Raw genomic sequence first — 20,591 nt, forward strand, 5'->3', positions numbered from 1 at the left:
AAAAGAACAGAATAATATCATCTTGATGCAAACTGAAGATCCCAGATTTGACACAGAGGGTCCACCCATTGCTAATTTACCATCACTAACTTAATTTATTAACTACTAATTGAATTTGCATGAACTATTCGCGTTGTGTTGATTTATATTGTATTCACCTACTGTACATCATTTATGTCAGAAGATACCTGTAAAGAGTCTAATCATAATAGAAATTGCGTGGTGTTTTTGTTTATTTAACCCAATTAAACATTTTAATATGTCCCATATTTAAAAAGCATGAATAAATATCATCATTTTAATATTCATCATCACTGACATTGTGTATTGTACGCTTTGCACCCTTACAGAACTGCACAACGACCAGCTGTCAAGCGCCATACCGACCGGAAGTGACGAAAGACTTTTTATTGCCCATTACGTCAGACTTCGTAGCTTTTTGAGTGACGCTGGTGCGGACGGTGGCGTGATGACGTCGACCAAATCAATGCAGGCGGCGGCGAGGAGGTGGATGGGGGACAGCGGTGATGAATGGATGGAGACTCGACGCTCGGACCGCAATCTGTAGGTAATATGGTTCGGTGAACGGATGCCACAGTCTTAGGAAGATTTCGACATTGGTTGACTTTTTTTCTTTTCTCGGACTAGCCTATTTTGTCGGCAGTAAAGAGGATGCGTTCTGCTGCACATGGAGTATCGAAAATGCACCACTGAGGGGGCCGAGAACGGGACTGAAATGAAGCAAAGCGGCGACCATCAAATCATCTGACTTTTTTTTCTCTTTTAAATTAAAGATTATTTTTCTCCATAAATTGCACTACGGCGCATGATGCCAGGGAAGCGGGAGCGACGGCGGCCGAGCGCAGCGCCGTGGAAACGGGACATTGTGTCGGTGTGAGGTGCTTTTTTCCCCCTCGCCTGAGGATTATTACGCGCCGAGGCGGTGCTGTCAGCTTTTCTTTTTTTTTTTTTTTTTTTAAGGGGGGAGAGAAAGTAAAAACCAGGCAGCGGTGAAGGGGGCACGCAAACACCCCCCTAACCGAGCGCGCCGGGTGTTTCTCAGCGACCCTCTCCACGTTATCCGTCGCCCCCACCGCCCGCTCCGTGCCATCTGCAGGAATTTTACACGCGCCATGTGCACCGTAAGCAGGTAACCCGGGCGAGACGCGAGAAGACCGCCTGCTCGGTGATGCCAGCGTAAACACTCCCCGTGCGGCTCGGCGTCGAGGAGGAGATTTGAAGCGTCGCCTGTATTACTATTATTATTATTATTATTATTATTATCGTTTTTTTTTTTTCGTCGGGCCGAGAGGAGCAGCATCTGTGAAGCCGTCCCCGGTCCCCGAACGCCGACGCGCGAAGAGGGTAAACGCTGCACCCCACACTCACCCCACGGAGCCAGCGCGGGCAGCCAGCGGAGCGAAATGGGGTACGTAGCCACGACACGCAGCGTCACGGTCTTCATGTCAACCGAGGTCCGGCCCGGTTCGGGCAGGGCGGCCGTTTACAGCCGCAGACGACCACCGTCCGCGGGCTTGCGGTGCGCCTTCCCTGAGGCGGGCTAGCGCGATGCTAAGCTAGCTGTCAAACGAGCGGAGCCGCGGTAGTTTGAACCGAGGACGGGGGGCTTTTACTCGGGTGCCAGCTGGCCGTTTAAGTGGGAGCTCTGCCGTTCGTTTACATGCAAAAAGGTGTACCCCATTTTTCAGGGCTCCCCGTCCAATATAAATTAATAATTTATCTATCCATTTGTTTTTTTATTTGTTTGTTTATTTATTTACTAAGAAGAGGTTTCCATTTATTCCCCTTTGCATCTTGTTAATGCTACCTGCTGAAATATCACCTAAAACAGTAAGTTCTGTAAACGTTATATGTGTAATAGAACACAGGTGTCAGGGTCAGAGGTCATGCACCGCATAAACAGACAATGTCAAAATCCAGTTCATTACATTTTTTTAAATAGGTTGTCAAGTGCGATGACAGAACTGCTGCATGTACTCTGTGTCCTTGTGTATGGCCCGTTCGGACAGTTCCCGTAAGTAACAATTGCTCTGTTAACCAGAAAGTGTGAACCCCGTCTGGACAACATACTTTACTGTGTTGCTCCTTTTAACAATTAATACATGTACGTCTCTCTAGACTATTACCTAAATGAATCCAATGTATTCAATATCATTATTATTATGCAATATCATAATATTGCTTATTCTTTGTGGTTTGTAGCATATTATGAAATTACAGCTCTTTGAGATCTGCCCAAGTCCTTAATACGAATATTCATAATATGTAGCATGGAAAACATATTAAAAGTAATTAGGTAAAGCCAAACCCATATGGCAGTTATTATATCATTCACAAAACATAAAACATCCTGGTTATGCAGGAAACCTTTCAAATCTGTTATCGGAACAATAGCCCTTTACAACTGTCTGCATCCTTTGCCTAAGAGCACTGAGCGTTACCTTTTGCATAATGGTGTGAATGTAAAGTAGCAGTTCAGCTAAAATGGCCATGTGTGCATGATATCGCTGCAAATGATGTTAAGCTTGCAGGTTTCCTCTTAAGAGACTTGTTGAGGTCAGTTAAATAGCACGGAATGTCACGTTCCTTTGCATTCTAGCATTTTTTTTTTGTGTAACTTATGAGGGGTTGAATATAGTGTAATGGTCACAAAACAGTAGCCTTATTTGGTCATTTACTACCAAATTTACTACCAAATTACTACCAAAACTATTTTATTAAAATTTTAATATGATGAAATTTCTGTAATTACACATTTCTTAAAGTGTATATGAGGCCAGATACTAATTTATAGAGCTTTATGCTCTTAACTAAGCTGATGGTTTGCTCTTTGAGCTTCTGAGTGTAGCAGGATAACTTGCACCACTGAAATCTGAAAAAAACGGAAATCCTTGTGCTGGCAGGATGATGTAATAACATTTTATGTGTGAGTTTAATGTAATAGTTCAGCAGCCAGACCTTGTACATTGTTATTAATAATCTGAGCAGAAGAGAGCAAATCCATGCAAATCCATGTGGAAAGACAGTAGCACTATAGCCTCTAAAACATCCTACTATTATATTTGAATACATTTGCCTAAAATGCAGTCTCCTAATGCCGAGTACACAGTGCTTTAAAATGCCATTTGCAAATAGTGCTGATAGTCACGCAAAGCTGAAGCTAGCTGAGCACACTCAGCAATTAGAAAAACAATGTTAGAAAAACACTTGCTTTTTCTTATCAGCTTGAATTAACACAGTAAATATGAAATCATTAAATGACTGAAAGGCCAAATCAAGAGGCGAAGAAATGTTCGGTGGAGAACAGTAGGCAGTAGGAGGGGACGGCGTCGACAGCAGATGGGCCTGACTGTCCTCACCCCGGGTGTGTAATGGTGTGGGGTGTCTCAGCACAGGCTGCAGAGTTGTGTAAGGGTGGCAGCAGTGGGCCGAGTGTCAATACTTAACCCAGCGCTGAACAAGGGAAGAGCACCGAGTCTATGGAAACCACCTCCCCATCACTGTACGTGAGCTACAGAGGGAGGGCGAGAACAAGCCAGCGTGAATGAATAAGAGTGTGCGTGTGCCCGTAGGACACGGGATGAAAGTGCATACAAACGTCTCTCCACGTGCAGGTGTGACTGCTGCGTGTGTCCGTGACCCGTGGGGTGCACGCTGTGGGTACTTTGAAACAGCGGCTTCGCTGAAGCCCCGCTGCCTCCGTGAGTGGGCTACTGTTTGGGACATGTGGCGCTCTGATTGGCTGAGAGAGCATGTGGGAAGTAGAGGGGGTTGGAGGACGCCTATAGCTTGTGACCAGTCTGCGGTCACATGGCTGTTGCTATGGTGAATAGCCAGCTGTGCTCTGCATGCAGGGTTTCGTCCTTTTATTTTTATTTTTCTGGCGGTTTACAATATACCACCATAGATGTGCAAAACAGAGAAATGTTTTTTAATACAGACTAACATTGATCAAAAGTTCTATTTGAGAGGTCCTGTATCCCACCCAGCCACCCACCATGAAACTGTGGAGTCTACACAGATACCCATTTCTCACCAATTCTTAACAATTTCAGCATCAACACCAGTGCGCCAAGGGGACTAAATAATAGAGCCATTTTTCAATTAAAACGGGGGAAATTAATTACACTCAGTCATCACTCAGGACAAGTGTGCAGAGCTTTGTGCAAACACGAACTTGTTCGCTTTTATGCAAACATGGAAGACAAAGAGGCACCGTCCCCAGGGCAGAAAGAGAGCAGCAGGGGCGCTGATAGGATCACGTCCGCTGCCAAATTCTTTAACAACATGGCACCGGCCACTTATCTTTGGACAACCAGTGCTGGCGCTGTGCATTGTGAGTGGGATTAGAGTCACCCCTGTCCTCTTGTACTTTAATCGCGGACCCCGCAGGGTTGTCTGTGTTCCCTGCTCGAGCACCGATGACTCAGTTTGTGGAGGAGTTTTGTGATTATCTTGCGAGCTTTATCGGTTATGTTGAAGGAGCAGAAAGGCACAACTGCATTTGGCTGGATTTAAAGAGCCCGAAGGGAGTTGGCTTAGTCATACGTATCATATACTCATCTGCTCATAGATTCATATATTCACATGAACACCAGCAGCCAAGTGGTGTTAACCCTAAGCAAATGAGCCTGATAGAGGAAGTGTGTGAGGACTCAGGTCAGTGCCTGTCATCGGTGTTAAAACCGCTTCTAGTTGTGAAGCTGTGGCATAGTCAACATCATGAAGCAATCATTATGTTAATTGCAGATTTTGTATTCAATTGATAGCATTGGCTGGTATTGAACTGGTCTAAATATATCACATGGACAGCATCAAATGTCATGTGACAGAAATTAAATATGACTTTCAAACGAGACATAAAGCCTCTACAGCGTCAATAATCACTTTACTGGTCAATAGAACCCATCCATGACACATGGAGATTTCATGGAAATGATCAGCCCCTGCAGCGTTGGGGAATTAAGGGACTTGCTAGAGTAGAATGTTGGGACATCACAGTCATGCAGAGATGAAAGACAGATGCAACCCATATCTAACAAAGCTGCCTCTACACATTACTAACGCAACACTTTCCACTGTGTACCAAATTGGGCAGTGGTGGCCTAGCGGTTAAGGAAGCAGCCTCATAATCAGAAGGTTCGAATCCCAATCCGCCAAGATGCCACTGAGGTGCCACTGAGCAAAGCACCGTCCCCACACACTGCTCCCCAGGCGCCTGTCATGGCTGCCCACTGCTCACCAAGGGTTATGGTTAAATGCAGAGGACACATTTCACTGTGTGTGCTATGCTGCTGTGTATCACAATGACAATCACATCACTTTCAAACTGTACAGCTTTCATTGTAATTTGTTGTAAATGGTCAGTCAATAGATTCTTGTTTATGATTGAAAAGATAAATCGTGAAAGATTCTAATGAGACAATTAAAAAAAAAAATTCATCTTTCAACATGAATTCAAGAGCCCATACTGGGTGCAGGGTGGGGACGCACCCAGGACATGGGCGCACACACCATTCACTCGCACACTCACACCTATAACCACTTTCAGACAATTTCAGTCATCGTTCTGCCTAGTGTGCATGCCTTTGGATGGTGGGAGGAAACCGGAGACCCCTACAAACCCCGGAGACCATGCAAACTCCACACTCACAAAGCTGGAGTTTGAATTCAAACTCACAACCTTGAAGGTGTAAGGGCACAACGCTAACCGCTGTGCCATTGCGTGGCACCTTGTATCTTCCTTATAAATTAAAAAAATGTAAAACAAATCTTTTTAGAAAGACGTAGTATCTTTTAGTTTGCCCTAATCACACTATGACTCTGATCTTTTACAGCATTCCTTCTAAAAACACATTTCGCATATACAGCTATCAAATAATTTACATTTACAGCATTTATCATATGCCCTTATCCAGAGTGACTTACAATTAGTAGTTACAGGGACAGTCCCCCCTGGAGCAACTTAGGGTTAAGTGTCTTGCTCAGGGTAGTAAGTGGGTAGTAAGTGGGATTTGAACATGGGTCTTCTGATTCATTGGCGAGTGTGTTACGCACTAGGCTACTACCACCTAATCATTCCTCATTGTTGTGTGTTTATCAAGTGATTGTTAATCTTTGCTGATAATTTTGCAGGCCATGTTGGTTAATTCAACGGCACCATTTGCAGACAATTGTAATGGATAAGCCAGCGGAAGCTCAGAGTAAACTTGATCACAAATTGCACGTGTTCATTGTATTCTCTGTTTGCACTTGCCAAATGTGAGTGAATTGTGTATTGGCAGATGAATTTGCCTACTTGTTAATGTCGCTTAATCATGAGGATCCGTTTTCTCCAAAAAATGTTTCAATGGCAACAGTGGTAAATGGAGTGTATTCTTGCAGGGATGGTAATAGAGTGCATGGGAGAGCATCTCTACAGTTGTTCATTTTCGTTAAAGAAAAGTTGTGTTTGTGCTGCTGATCAATACTGACCACATCCATTTTTGTATTTTCATATGCAAAGAGCACAATTAGTGGCCCATGTTCCTTCATGTTTCCCAAGTTGTGGTGAATTTCAGGAAAAAGCTCCTCTAAACCGGATGCTGTCTTTTTTGCTGAGTTATGAAGATGGCTGTTGCTTTTTCGGTTAGACCAAGAGCTCATAAATTAGGCACTTAATAACTTTTAAATTGAACACAGCTTCAAATAATGTGATAATGTATTAGGGCTGTCAATTGATTAATTGCACATCAATTTTGTGATACACATGAATATTTCTTATTATTTAAGCTGGGTAGAATGCATATTTAAAACTATAACAGATAAGTGTGAGAAGGAGGTGTGCAGACGACTGAAGGTATATAAAATGCCACTCTGCCACTTACTTTGGTCTTCTCAATAGTTCAGCTGGCAAACCTTGTGCCTAAGGGATGATTCAGGTGACGCACACGAAAACTCTGTGTCGTGGCACTGTGTGCATTTTAATATTTTTACTTGAGCACAGTAGCTGCGTCTCCATTTGACAATAATGTACATGTACACACAAAAACTCCTTCACTGTCCATCTCCAGCTTCATGTAAGGATTGTTTTTGGCAAGTGTTCTGCGTGCATTTCCTAGGTCCGATGCACACAGGAAATAAATTAATTTTGACAGCCATTTAATGTATAATATTGATTACATGGTTAAAGTGGTTCTTAAATATTTATTTAGCATAATGGGGTCCATTTAGTGCCTCTTTGAGAATCACTGTGTTATATTATGCACAATTGTGCTCCTGCATTATGTTTCCAACCTTCAGCTATTATTTTTTTATTCACAATTAAATGAATACAATAAATTACATAGTAAAACATGATACCAAAAGCTACTGCACTTCCCATGTGGTGGAATTGGTTTAACATTCATGTGCCTTGCTCCTTCTTTAGGAACATAATTTGTATATAATAGCCCATGTTGTAGTTTTGCTCTGTTAGGTTGGGTTTGCATGTGCATGCTCACCTCCCTGGTTGATTAATGGAATCTGTCCTTTAAATAAAAGCTGCAGAGTCCCCGTTCTGCAAACTTAATTAACACACAGGAGCAGAGGACTATTCCCTGTGTTAGCAAGGGAGGTCCCTGAACGCAGACGATCACTTTGTCCCAGAATAGACTCTTGCCGGCGATTAATGAGCTCGGAGTTGGGCAATTAAAATTCTCACTTTTTCCCCCTGCTATATAACCCCTGGCTACCTCACAGATCTCTTCCTTAAATCTCTTGTGAAATGAAGGCCGTTTTAGGGTTTAACAGTGGCCATTTGTTTAAAATTTTATTGCTGAGAACTGGGGAAGGGACAAGGACATTTATCTTTGAGATGTCCTAAGTGGAAATGCTGTGTTCTACAGTGAAAACTGAGAAGAGGAAGAGAATTCAGGCTTTTTCACCATCCTCCATCCCTTCATTGTGCTTTATTTTTCCTGAGGCCACACACTGTTACCACAAGGGCACATAGACCAGGCTCATCAAGAGGACCTGCCTTTTAATTCTTTTTTAATGAAAAAAGGAAGAAGTGTTTTTTTTTTATTACAGATATGTGCAATGCCAGGAAGAGAGAGGTGAGGATGAGGTGAGGTGAAGAAACAGCTCCTTCTGCTCCACTGATAACTGCAGGCAGGCCAGGCCAGAGAGGCTCTGCATGCTCAATTTGTCCTCATTACATTCAGGCAGATCTCAAAAAGCCATAAAATCTCAACCTAGCATGACATCAGTTTTTATTGCTAGGAAACTGTCCATCGGGCGGCATTGTGTATCCCTGTGGGGTTTTTAAAATTCTTTTTAACGATCCTGGGTGTGGTGAACGGGACTAAAAAAAAAAAGGGTTACTGTCCTTGTAGAAGTCAATGTGGTTGACGGATGCTGTCACTGGCATTGAAACTCTGACCTCACTATCCAGTGCTTGCCGTCCTCAGTTACAGGGTACTACCACAACATTAGTTTAATTCAGCCCTGTCTGGAGCCATGTGACAGGCGCTTATGTCTGTCCTGCTGTTTTCAGCCGAGGCTTCTCAACACTTTGCTGCAAGCCCTTAATTGTATGCTGCCTACGCCTGCATCTGCACTTACATTTTGGGCGTTGTGGGCTTTTTTTAAATGCCCATACCCTGAAGAATAAACCCATTTTATGCAGTGTGTACCGTTCCTGTCTGGTTTCTTGTCCATGAGGTACCATATGAGGAGGTTGGTTTTTGCTTGAGAGGTACGTTTCAGGGTATAAGTCCCTTATAGCCGGTCTTTAAAGCCCAAATTTCTAAATGGAAACTGAGTGCAGCGGAAGGGGTGTTGCATGTAAGTTTTAAAAAACTTGATTAATCAGAAGTAGTCAGCATAGATTCCATTGGATTTTCAGAATGGATTAAAAATTCTACCCATGATTGAAGAAATATGAACTTTTATGTCTCTCCTGTTTATAAAATAAATGCATAAAATACAGTTTGACATACATATGTTCAGTTAAACTGATTTGGTGCACTGATTCTGTTGTGGGGGGTCAAAGGTCAAAGTCAGGAGTGTTGATGGATTGTTACCTGAAAATGAATTGGTTTGCATAAGCAGCAGTTACTTAGGTGCCATTTCAGTGACGACCAGTGCAAAATTCAGCTGGTTCTGCTTTCCATTTGTCCAATTTTGTATGGCGCTTTTTATTACTGTTAATTAAGTGTAAAGCATTAATTTGTCATGTTTACACCTTCTGTTACATTTTAATGTAACAGAAGTTATACATCACTGGTAGCACTGTTCTGTAGCTTTAAACGAAGGCGAACATTTGCATATTTGCCCTACGCCTATGCTTTTTTTCCCTTCTCTAAATGCAGCATTCCTGTGTTATCTCATCATGTCCACCCACACGGAGAGCACAGAGGTGGAAGTTTAGACACTTATCTGCAGTTCTCTCTTTTCCGCTCTTGCAAATGGAGTCATACATACAAGTCTTCAGTATTTCATTTAATTGATCAAATTCCGATCAGATATTTTTCAACAAAGAATATATGGCTGAGCATTTTACAGAACAGGAGATGCCTATTGAGTATCTTCTCTGTGGGAGGCTCAGTAAAGGCGGGGCTATGGGATCATGTTTCAGCTTGATCCTTATTAAGCTAACAAGACAGGGAAATGCCAATACTGCACCCATGAAACTGAACAATACTTGTTCAAACAAGGAGAGTAAACATGCTGACCCTGCAGATTTTTTGACCTTGAACTTCCAAACCTGTGCGTTTCCCAATGTGCTTGTGTATGTGCTCCACCTGCTGTTGGTCAAGTGGTATGACCATGAATTTTCGGAATATTGGTGGAAAAAATATGAGCTGCGCTGTTCACAACAAGATGTTCCATAATATGACTTATGTTAGGATCAGTGCAGTTAACACCAGTGCATTGAGACCATTCACAACATGCTAGCTGCTTTTTAATGTGCTGGAATGTAAATGTTTATAGTCAAAAGACTTTATTGTCATTGCACAATCATACTTGTGCAATAGTACAACAAGATTGTGGTCCTGCCCCCCACCCCTCAGTGTCATAATTGAGAATATAAAAAAAGATAAAAGCACAACAACTAAAGAATAAAAATACACATAATACACATACAAAATAAATATGTGTTAAATACAGATCTGTTCAAGACTGTGCAAAACAAGTTGAATAAGAGATTAAGACCCAAAATGCAAAGCCACTTTCATTCTGGTCAGTATGCATAATTCTCATGGGGACTGAGCTGAGTTCTTGTTTATTTTCATACTGTGTTACAGATATTATATTCTCCCAGTGTCCCCATCGATTGTGTGAAATTTCATGAGTTGTTCACTGTAGTCACACTGCTGATCAGATTCCACTGCATGCGCCTATTGAGCTGATATTGATCCGTCTGTCTTTGAAATGTTATAGCTTTTTTTAGATGGTGCTTGGCAAACACACTTATATACACTTATATGTGTATGTATGTGTGTGTGTGTGTGTGTGTGTGTGTGTGTGTGTGTGTGTGTGTGTGTATATATATATATATATATATATATACACACACACACTCACACACACACATACATGCACAAATGCATATAATTCTAATGATAAAAGCAAGTGTTTTAATGATAAAAGCATGTGCACACAGAGGAGATTCCCACATCTTGCCCTCCTAATATTGGGTTCAAGCAGTGAGGGGTGTGGGTGGGGGAATAAGTGGGGTCTTTATCTGCTCTCCTAAAATAACTCAAGCAACTCAGTCAGCAAAGCACAGCGAAAGGACATGATTTCTCCAGAGCATTCCCTCACTTCAGTCCGCATGAACAAATGACTTAGGGGTGAATAGAAAGTCTGTAGGAATGACCCAAGGGTCTGTGGTTTCTTATTTGTGGAATTGATGCATATTGATTTCTTCTTTTGCAGTAATGTATATGATAATATGTGAACAGCTCTTTTTGGAGAGTTCCCTAATTCTCAGATTACAGATAACATGGTGTCGTCTTAACAGACAAATCTCCCTGTACTGGAGTGTCTTTACCCTGCTGTTTTTCTTCATGAACTTGGAAGCAGCCACTGTTATTATAGGAAATGAGAAATATGATCTGATTTACATATGTCTGAGTGCTTACATTCATGTGCAACAGAATAAAGCCACAGCAAGCTTCAGATTCAGACCATTTTCAACAATGTATGTCCTTTTTGCAACACTGTTATGAAAGACCATTAGCATCACTCTTCCAACATCGTAGAAGGTACTGCTGACCCTGTACCTTAGTTTGTTAGATTGTTTGTTATATCATTATTCCTCCATTTATTCATGTTTCTGAGTCTCTTTTTAGCCAGTTTCCAGCTCTGGCTAGAAGGGTTGAACAATTTTTTCTCTTGTCTGTCTCCCTTTCAGAGAGCAGCCGATTTTCAGCACCCGTGCCCATGTTTTCCAGATCGACCCAAACACCAAGAAGAACTGGGTTCCCACCAGCAAACATGCTGTCACCGTGTCCTACTTCTATGACAGCACGCGCAATGTATACCGCATCATCAGTCTAGACGGCTCAAAGGTCAGTTGGATCCTTTACCACCTGTCAGTTTATGTGATTTTGAACTCTATCGTGAATACTAGTCTTGAACAATACTGCCCCAACTGGACGCTTGAATTAAAGGACTGATAATATATCTCATGGCCATGTGATGTCTAACTCAAAGATTGTGTTTTGAAGGGGAGAAGGAGAAAAAAAAAAGGACCACGTGCTGTTCATTTGCATATGACATATTGACACAGGCTCCTCCCCTTCTTCACAAGTGTGTTTGTATTATTTTGCTATTGTAATATACGCAATGCTTGTGTGATTACTGCAGAGGAAACAAATAAGTATAAGCATATTCGTCCATTATGTATATTTGCAGCATGTTTGTATTGCTCCATTTTGCCATGTATTTAAAATGTCTGGGTGCCATAAATAATCACACAAAAACAACAAAAAGTCCTGGGTGGGTAGTTAGTTCCTCTTTTGCAAGAGACAGATAACTGGCTAACAGTATTTTCTTATTTTCTTCTGTTTATTTCTGTAAATCCAAAGGAAATTCATGCCGCAACATTAGTGAACATGTCTTATATTGCACCAGTAAAATATGGGCCAAATTATTAAAATATTATTGCACATGGGCATGTTCACAGTTCCGTTTCACCACAAACCAGTCATATTTTATTTGTCTATTTAGTATAAAATAAGGGTTTTTCAAATTAGTAATGGATGTGACATGAAGGAAAATGTCATCTGTGCTAGGGTCTCGTTTCACATTTTGCACAGTGAATAAGACTACACATTGTATGGCAGAAGATCGTTTCCTCTTTTGCTCCATTTTTCAATCAGTGCAAGCTAATCACCAGACGTGTACTCCTTTTCTCCAGCTTTTAGTAAAATACAGCCCTCAGCCTTCATCGTACGATTGTGAGTATACTTGGTATATTAACGTAGTTGATTAAGCTGGACGGTGTGTGTTGTTGTAGCTGGAGCGCTCTGCAGTTTAGGAAGAACAGTGGTGTGCTGTGGGGGTGGCACAGTCTGTCATAACGGGCCGGTTTATTTTTGTGCGATGCCGAAGTTCAACACGAAGAGATATTTTGGAGCATGGTTGCATAACAGCCATCGCTTATTTGCTGCCCTCACTGGCACTTGTGGTGACCTTGGTTTTGGACGTGTGGGTGAACCTAACCCATAGGAATGAGAGCGATGCCTATTTTGATGTGTAGAAGGAGGCACAGTTGCATGACAATCTTGTTTTATTTTATATATGAAGAACGAAATAAAGGGAATAGAGGGCCAAAACAGAATACACATACAAGCAAGCAAACGAACACAAAACACTTTACAACTTTACACTTAATTAACACAAATCATTGAGACGGGAATACAAAAGGCAACAGCCAACACAAGACTCATCCTGCCTATATACAGAAGGTAAGGTATATACACAGGTAATCAGTGTTGACAAGGCATGGGTTAGCACAGGAGTTGAAAAGTTCGTCTGGCGTGGCCAGGCACCCCATTTATCTGGTGCAGTGTGTGATAAACAAAAAAGAGAAGTGTGCATATACACTGTGTGTATGTGTGGGTGTAAAGGCAGTATAGTACTGTGTTTTGCAGCGGCCCATCAGCCTCAGCAACATGATCAGTGTGGGCTGCAGGCTACCACCATCTCCCCCCAACCCCCACCCTGGGAATTCAGCCGCTATGCTGTCAGCTCATTGGTTATTCCATAGCGGCCCAGACTGCCTATTGCCCAAAAAAGGCTCCTGTTCCGTCATCAGCCGTTCACATCACATGGACTTAGGTCTCATTACAAACCAGCGCAGGCACATCCAACTCACCTACTCAGCTCACAAACACACTTACATAGGCTAATACACAACAGTCCATGCCACACACATGCAAATACAGTGTACACAGATATACATTCCTTGCTTAATTTTAACATGAAATGTGATGCATCCTTTCATTTTAGATGTCAAATCCAGTGAAAGTAACATAATATGTTTCTTTTTCAGCACTCACTCTGTGTGTGAGGGCGCACATGCTGGTCCTCATATGGGATTGTTGTGTAATTGGCCAGTTGCTGTTGTCAGCCACACAAAAAGGCTCTGGGCTGCATCGACTGCTTCCTGTTGTCAATTTTGTCCTGCCAGTCAATAGGAGCATAAGCACAAGCATACATCCCAAACACACACACAGGCACACACATTGTGACTCTAGCCACTATTACAGTCTATGCTGCTGGCTACTGTCCCAGCTTTATCTGGCAATCTTTAAACTATGGTTTGGCAAAGGCATTTTTATTTACAATTGGGAAGCAGAAACTGAATTTCTACCTCCACATTTAAGAAAAGAAGACAAAAAAATAACTCATAGTATGTCCTTAGGCATGTGGTTGTAACATCATTTTTTCCCTGTTTGTAGGCCATCATAAACAGTACCATCACTCCCAACATGACCTTCACCAAAACCTCGCAGAAGTTTGGCCAATGGGCTGACAGCCGTGCCAACACCGTCTATGGCCTGGGCTTTTCCTCAGAGAACCATCTGGTCAAGGTAGGGCCTTACAAAGCATATATGCTACATAGAGCAGAGGTCCACTCGCCTTCATGGGAGAACCATGATAACCTTTCACCGTGATTGTAAAATTGAGGTAATTTTTTTTTTGACTCACTAGAATTTTGACTCTGACAGAAAGCCAGAGTGTGGGAATGTGTTAAGGTCTGTTTCTCCTGATTGAAACTACCCTGGATGTCTTCGTTTCCCACCAGTTTGCAGAGAAGTTTGCAGAGTTCAAGGAGGCTGCTCGACTGGCCAAGGAGAAGTCTCAAGAGAAGATGGAGCTGACCAGCACGCCCTCACAGGTAATTCTTTGTGAACCCCATCAAACTTCCCCTCTTCCATGAACTCACATGAATCAGTCAGTCAGTCAATAAATGGACAGCAGCCCATTTTTGTTGCTCATCTATCAACATACTGTAATGCCAAGTGGGTGTAAAAGTAAACGTGATATTTTAGAAAGAAAACAGGCCTGAAAACAGAATTCAAAAACAAACAGCATACCGGGTGTACATTGCAACTACACACAAACAATGCACCCTATGCTGCCCACAGTCTGATATATGTGGTTCTAATAACTCACTCCAAACTACTGGCAGCTGTGGGTGATTAGAACCTACAGTAGAGGCCAAAAGTTTGGACGCACCTTCTCATTCAATGTGTTTTCTTTATTTTCATGACCATTTACATTGGTAGATTCTCACTGAAGGCATCAAAACTATGAATGAACACATGTGGAGTTATGTACTTGACAAAAAAGGTGAAATAACTGAAAACATGTTTTATATTCTAGTTTCTTCAAAATAGCCGCCCTTTGCTCTGATTACTGCTTTGCACACTCTTGCCATTCTCTCGATGATCTTCAGTGAGAATCTACCAATGTAAATGGTCATGAAAATAAAGAAAACACATTGAATGAGAAGGTGTGTCCAAACTTTTGGCCTGTAATGTATTCATGCCTGATTCAGTGCCCTAGGCACCTAGGCATCACACATACAAGATAAAATAATTCAATCCAATGCATGTCCACCAGTGAGGTTGAACCTGTATTTTTCACCTCTACCGCAATAACAAGGGGAAATGGATTATTGGTGTCAGGAGAAGGGTCTGATTCCATATCGCTTTGTGGACACCAGTTGTCTTTTGTTGAAACACTGATCAGTAACTACTGCAGACTGGAAAAATCCCACAATTTGCCACTTGGCTCTTAATTTACAGCATTAATCTGACGGCTAATATATACCATTATATGTGAATCATTGCTTCTCTTCATTTCATTCAGTTCACTGTTGGTTGTATTAATATTGTGGCTCCAGTTTCATATGTTACAGACTCTGAATTATCATAAGGAATAGAGTAATTTTTCTATTATTATATATTGAAAGCCTGAGAATCTTGCAGAATTAAAAGTAAAAACTGAAAGAATCTTGGTTGCTACTTGAGGGGAGTGCCCAGACATTTTCTTCATACTCTTTACATTTTTTTGGATTCTGAAATTCTGCAACCTGAAAATAATACAAATAAAAATGTAATCTTGCTTAAAATGAATAAAACAAATGATTTTTAAAACCATGGCTTTTTGCTGATCAGTTGTTCTTCTGCTCACTTGTAATGTCATGTTGAGTGAAAGATGAGGCAGTGGCACACAACATGATGCAAACATAATTTGTCATGGGGTTAAAGCACGACAGGGGACTGTGGGCACCCAAAATATAATCACCCTTCTTCTAAATCTAAAGCATCAGTGGATACAAGTAATTATATAGCTCTACAATTAAGAAATACATTGCACTACAATACTATTTATAACAACTTAAGAATGGTATTAAAATGATAAACAAAAGTCTAGTCATTTTATTTTGAAAATTGTTTAAAAATTGTACCCCCATCCCTATTTTTTCCTTAAAGGAATCAGCAATGGGCGATCTCCAGTCTCCTCTGACTCCAGAGAGCATTAATGGCACTGATGACGAGAGGGTCACTCCTGATGCCACCCAGAACTCAGAGCCGCGCGCAGAGACCAATGCAGTACCCTTCCCACACAGGTAAACACCGATATACGTTGTGACCGTGTAACAAAAAAAGCCAATGGCGGTCTTTATAAGTACCTTTGGCACACATTTGGACATATTAATAATAAATGTTAGAGCAGGAAAGCAGGGCTGCATTGTTCAGTGGTCAGATTCTCTCTTTTGCCACCAGAGAAGAGAGGAGCAGCCGCACTGTGCTGCATATGTCGATTCATCCATTCATTATTAACCTGATCCCAGAGGCCCTGGACAACACTAAAGCATTACATTAAAATGGTTTGTGCGTGGCCTCTATTAAATATGAATATGAATGCACTTAATTCATCTTTTGTGAAAAAACATTTAGACACGGCCTCATGTCTTCCATTGAATCACATTTTATTGCATGATGTACATAGGCTTTAGTGTTTTTGTTTTGTATTTTATACTATTAGCCTGTTTATAACAGTTCGTCATCTTTTTTACATTGACTTGCAAAACCCCTAGTTCATCACATTACCTTGTATGCACAAGACCATTTTCTACAGATAATTTTTGCATCAAGCCTGGTATTGAGGAGCATCACCTCTGTACCTCTCATCCTGAGGATGCACTCCTCACCTTTTTAGAGGTGGCGAGATTTGGGACGTCTACTCTGCTGTTAATTTGTGTTGTATTTAAGTTAAATTATCAGTTTTGACAAAACCTGACTGATGTATTAATTGATATGTGGTTAAAAAAATTAATATAATATATTCATATTATATTCTGATATTGTTACTTTTTACATTATGCACAGTGATTATTAAATTATGTATATCTAGCCTTTATGAATCATGTTGTCAACATCAGGTTTCTGAAGCTTTATGGTGCTGTCTGTTATTCTTGCAGTTCGACTATAACTAAGCACTGGGAGGCAGAGCTGGCGGCACTGAAGGGCAACAACGCTAAGCTCACTGCCGCGCTGCTCGAATCCACGGCCAATGTCAAACAGTGGAAGCAACAGCTAGCAGCCTATCAGGAGGAGGCTGAAAGGCTACACAAAAGGGTAAGATAACATAACACTCCTATAACATAAGAGTGGCTCTCAAGGTTTTCACAAGTGGCAATGGTGACCATTAAAGTACAGTAGCGCCTGCATATTGAAGTACATATTTAGTTCAAATAGCCACTTAACTGAAACATTGAAATGCTTCTGAGGGAAACCAACAACTCCTCAGGCTCATCCTCAGGCTCATTGCTCAGGATCTGGCAGTTAGCTGAGCCTCTGTGAACTAGCGTGGGGAGGCTGAAACAAACCCCTCCTGGTTATGGCCACTCTTTTTCATCTCCTGTTTTTTTTTTGTTGGTTGCTAGGTGACAGATTGGATTTGATAACAGAACAGTTATCAGTTATAAAAACCTGAGTTGAAGTTGATGTAAGATAGGTAAAACTGCTGTCTTATACTCCTAGGACCAAAAATGGCTTCCCTGACAGCACCATCACTGTAATCAATGCTAAAACATGTAAACTAGCATAGATGCTTGTGTCAAACCGCTCGCTTCTTTGCTTTTGTGCCAGGTGTCTGGTTATCACAAGGACTGAAGTTGATTCTGTACAATTCTACAGAAACGCTATAGGGGCACAGCATGGTGCGTCATTTTATTTATTCTGTTCTCACAGGTGACAGAGCTGGAATGTGTGAGCAGTCAGAGCGCTGGCATCAAGACTCAGAAAACTGAGCTCAACCAGACTATAGAGGAGCTAGAGGCGACACTCAGAGCAAAGGAAGAGGTCAGGCATGTTATAATCCTTGTCATTGTTCATCCTCCCACCTAAATATTTACTCTTTGAGACACTTAAAGAGTTTTCCTGGGGTTTCCTTTAACAGGAACTGGAGAGGCTGAAGGAGGAAGTAGAAAACGCCAATCAGCTACAGTCTCAGCAGGAATCCATCACACAGAAACTTCAGGTGAAAAAATATGAATTTACGATCATGGGATGACACTGACCTCTAGTGTCCTTCATAGGCATTGAGATTTAATTTCAGTATTCGGATGCTGTTATGATGCATATAAGTCATTTCTCTATAGGCATTTCTTGTGATTTTACCATACATAGAATAAATGAAAAAATCCTGTATAAATTCTGATCGTCAGTGACCACCAATTAAACAACTGTTTATTGATCATGCTGTGGACAACCATGTGACCTTACAGTGCACCAGTGACACATGCAAAGAAGAAATTTAAAGCGTAGTTTATTACATTATGGAAATTATTTTTATATAAATGTCCATATGAAAGTTATTACTGTCTACATTGAAGGATAAGAATTTGAGTTTTAGTGGAGTAGAGTATTTGGTTTTTTGGACCGCCCCATACTAGTTTCTTAATCATACATTTTGTGTTGACGCTTCATTGTCGCATTCAGGAGACGGAGACGAAGAACCAGGAGCTGGAGACCCAGCTGGTGGAGCTGGAGCAGCGGATGGAAAGCAGCCAGGTGGAGCAGGAGGCGTTCCGTAAGAGTCTGCGCTCACTGCTGGAGCTCCTGGATGGGAAGATCTTTGAGCTGACAGAGCTGCGCGACAGCCTGGCCAAACTCATCGAGGGAAGCTAGAGGACAGCGTTCCCTATAGGGGCACGTCTTCGCACGCAAACACACCCACTGGCCTGTATATTATCACAGGCGTTCACGCACACAAACTCACACACACACGCACACAACCACAAGGTCCAGGGGAGAACTGGCCTTACCTCACCCCACCCCTTTTTATAACACATCTACGCAAAAAGGGTTGTCTGCTCAGACGCATTCTTCTTTTTCTCAAATGCTTCTTCTTTTTTCGCCTTCTTCACCCCAGATCTGGGTCACATTCCACATCGAAGGATGTTCACTTTACACACTTTTGGGATGCTATGTCTTCTTCCATTTTGAAAGGTTCTTGTGGTACGCAGTGTACCTTTTGCAGGTGAACCAGTCTCTGCTGGGATACTGTTGTTGTGCCCTGCTTATTCAGGTTTTTTTTTTTTTTTTTCACTTTTTTGGGTGATTATTGTGATAAACACTATTGAATCACTGATGACAAAGGGACTGTGGTGGCAGTGAAGCCAAGGCTCAGATCCCACATCCCATGGTCATCAGGTCACCCTCTGAAGGTGAAGATAACAGGTGGAGGATTCCACCTCCCCCGTCTGGGCCATTAATGCACTTCCGGTACAATGCTGGCCTAAATACATTCTGATGCCAAATGGCCGAGTGACAACACCCCACATGCATAATGCCGGAAGGGGCATATAGACACCGATGGCAACGGCCTTCCACTATCTGAGCAATACAAGAGGAAGTAATGAGAGGAACGAAAAAAAATTGTCTCATTATCAGGTATTCTACTTCCGTTTTCTCTGACCCTTCCGAGACAACAACCAATGAGACAAGTAATCACAGACACTGTGGTGGCCACCGTTTCAGTCACCATTATGTGAAACTATGACCTTCTACACCTATTAATATATATACATATATATACATATATGTATGTATGTATGAATATTTAAAATTTATAGTGCACTTGTGAAAATGGAAGTTGTATGAGACATGTACGAGGTGATTTCAACAAAATTTCACTTTTGTTTGTTTTGTTTTGTACTTTCTGAGGTGCAATGATTGTTTTCTGGTTATTTATGGTTAGCAGCTCTATTATAATTGTCATATTAATTATTTAAAGATGTATAGCATTTTTCCTTAAAGGTTTTCCGATAGTTTTTTTATTGCCTGGTTTGTGTGTGTTATAGTTGCTTTCTTCCGATTTTTTAATCATAATTTTTTGTTTTGCCTTTATTTTTTGGGGGGTGTACTGGCAATATTTTTGAACTATATTAAAGGGATGCGTGAAAATAACAGACCCTTGCACCAGGCAGGTGACACTTGAGGAAAGACTTTTTTCCTTTGCCAAATGTTTTCCTGTACAGACTTTTGCTTAAGTTGCCTTTGGTACAAAAATGCATCAATGGTAGCTCACTAAAGTACTTTTGTGGGATTTACTATTGCCAAAAAATGACTATATATATATATATATATATACCAGAAGAACACTCTTTAAGGGCTTGTAGTTGGTTCTCATTGATACATTTGGGAGACCCGAACAGGTACTTGGTTTGGTTTTGTCATAACGTTTCAATTATGAGCCGTTACATAACACTTTGAAATGTTATGTTTGAGTAATAATTTTAAATGTTGATTACACCACAATGCTTAAAACACAATGGTAATTCTGAGTTTTTAGTAAAACTGTCATTTTAAAAAGTATATGTGAAGTGTGCTTTTCCTTTGTGTGGATATTTTATGTCACATGGCCTTCAAGTAGGCAATGTCCTCCAAAAAAGATGGCAGCGGGAATGTGGACAGGGATTCATTCTCCACTACAGAGAGGTGAGACCCTCATACACAACATCTGGTTAAATCTGCGATGATGAGACAAAATGATTCACACCAGTCATAGTTCTGCAT

The 20,591-nt window shown here is 41.3% G+C and overlaps 1 protein-coding gene across 2 annotated transcripts; it reads left to right on the plus strand.

Annotated features, from left to right (window-relative positions):
* Positions 1 to 505: 505 nt before the first annotated feature.
* Positions 506 to 20,390, plus strand: homer1 (homer scaffold protein 1). 2 transcript variants are annotated; one of them, XM_028973876.1, is made up of 10 exons: positions 982 to 1,150; positions 1,313 to 1,429; positions 11,402 to 11,558; positions 13,956 to 14,087; positions 14,303 to 14,395; positions 15,999 to 16,135; positions 16,991 to 17,147; positions 17,763 to 17,873; positions 17,971 to 18,051; positions 18,513 to 20,390. In XM_028973876.1, the coding sequence occupies exons 1-10, from the start codon at positions 1,134 to 1,136 to the stop codon at positions 18,699 to 18,701; spliced, it is 1,191 nt and encodes a 396-aa protein (XP_028829709.1). In that variant the 5' UTR covers positions 982 to 1,133; the 3' UTR covers positions 18,702 to 20,390. The 2 variants fall into 2 exon arrangements, with proteins under 2 accessions (XP_028829710.1, XP_028829709.1); XM_028973877.1 differs by lacking the exons at positions 16,991 to 17,147; positions 17,763 to 17,873; positions 17,971 to 18,051; positions 18,513 to 20,390 and adding an exon at positions 506 to 899 and having other exon boundaries at positions 15,999 to 16,139.
* Positions 20,391 to 20,591: the final 201 nt, after the last annotated feature.

This window comes from Denticeps clupeoides, chromosome 3 (genome assembly GCF_900700375.1).
Source record: "Denticeps clupeoides chromosome 3, fDenClu1.1, whole genome shotgun sequence".
Taxonomy (NCBI): Eukaryota; Metazoa; Chordata; class Actinopteri; order Clupeiformes; family Denticipitidae; genus Denticeps; species Denticeps clupeoides.

Coding starts and splice junctions, on each gene's coding strand:
- homer1 (XM_028973876.1), top strand. Junction 14,088..14,302: donor CAGAGAACCATCTGGTCAAG/GTAGGGCCTTAC, acceptor GTTTCCCACCAG/TTTGCAGAGAAGTTTGCAGA. Junction 17,874..17,970: donor CACTCAGAGCAAAGGAAGAG/GTCAGGCATGTT, acceptor TTCCTTTAACAG/GAACTGGAGAGGCTGAAGGA.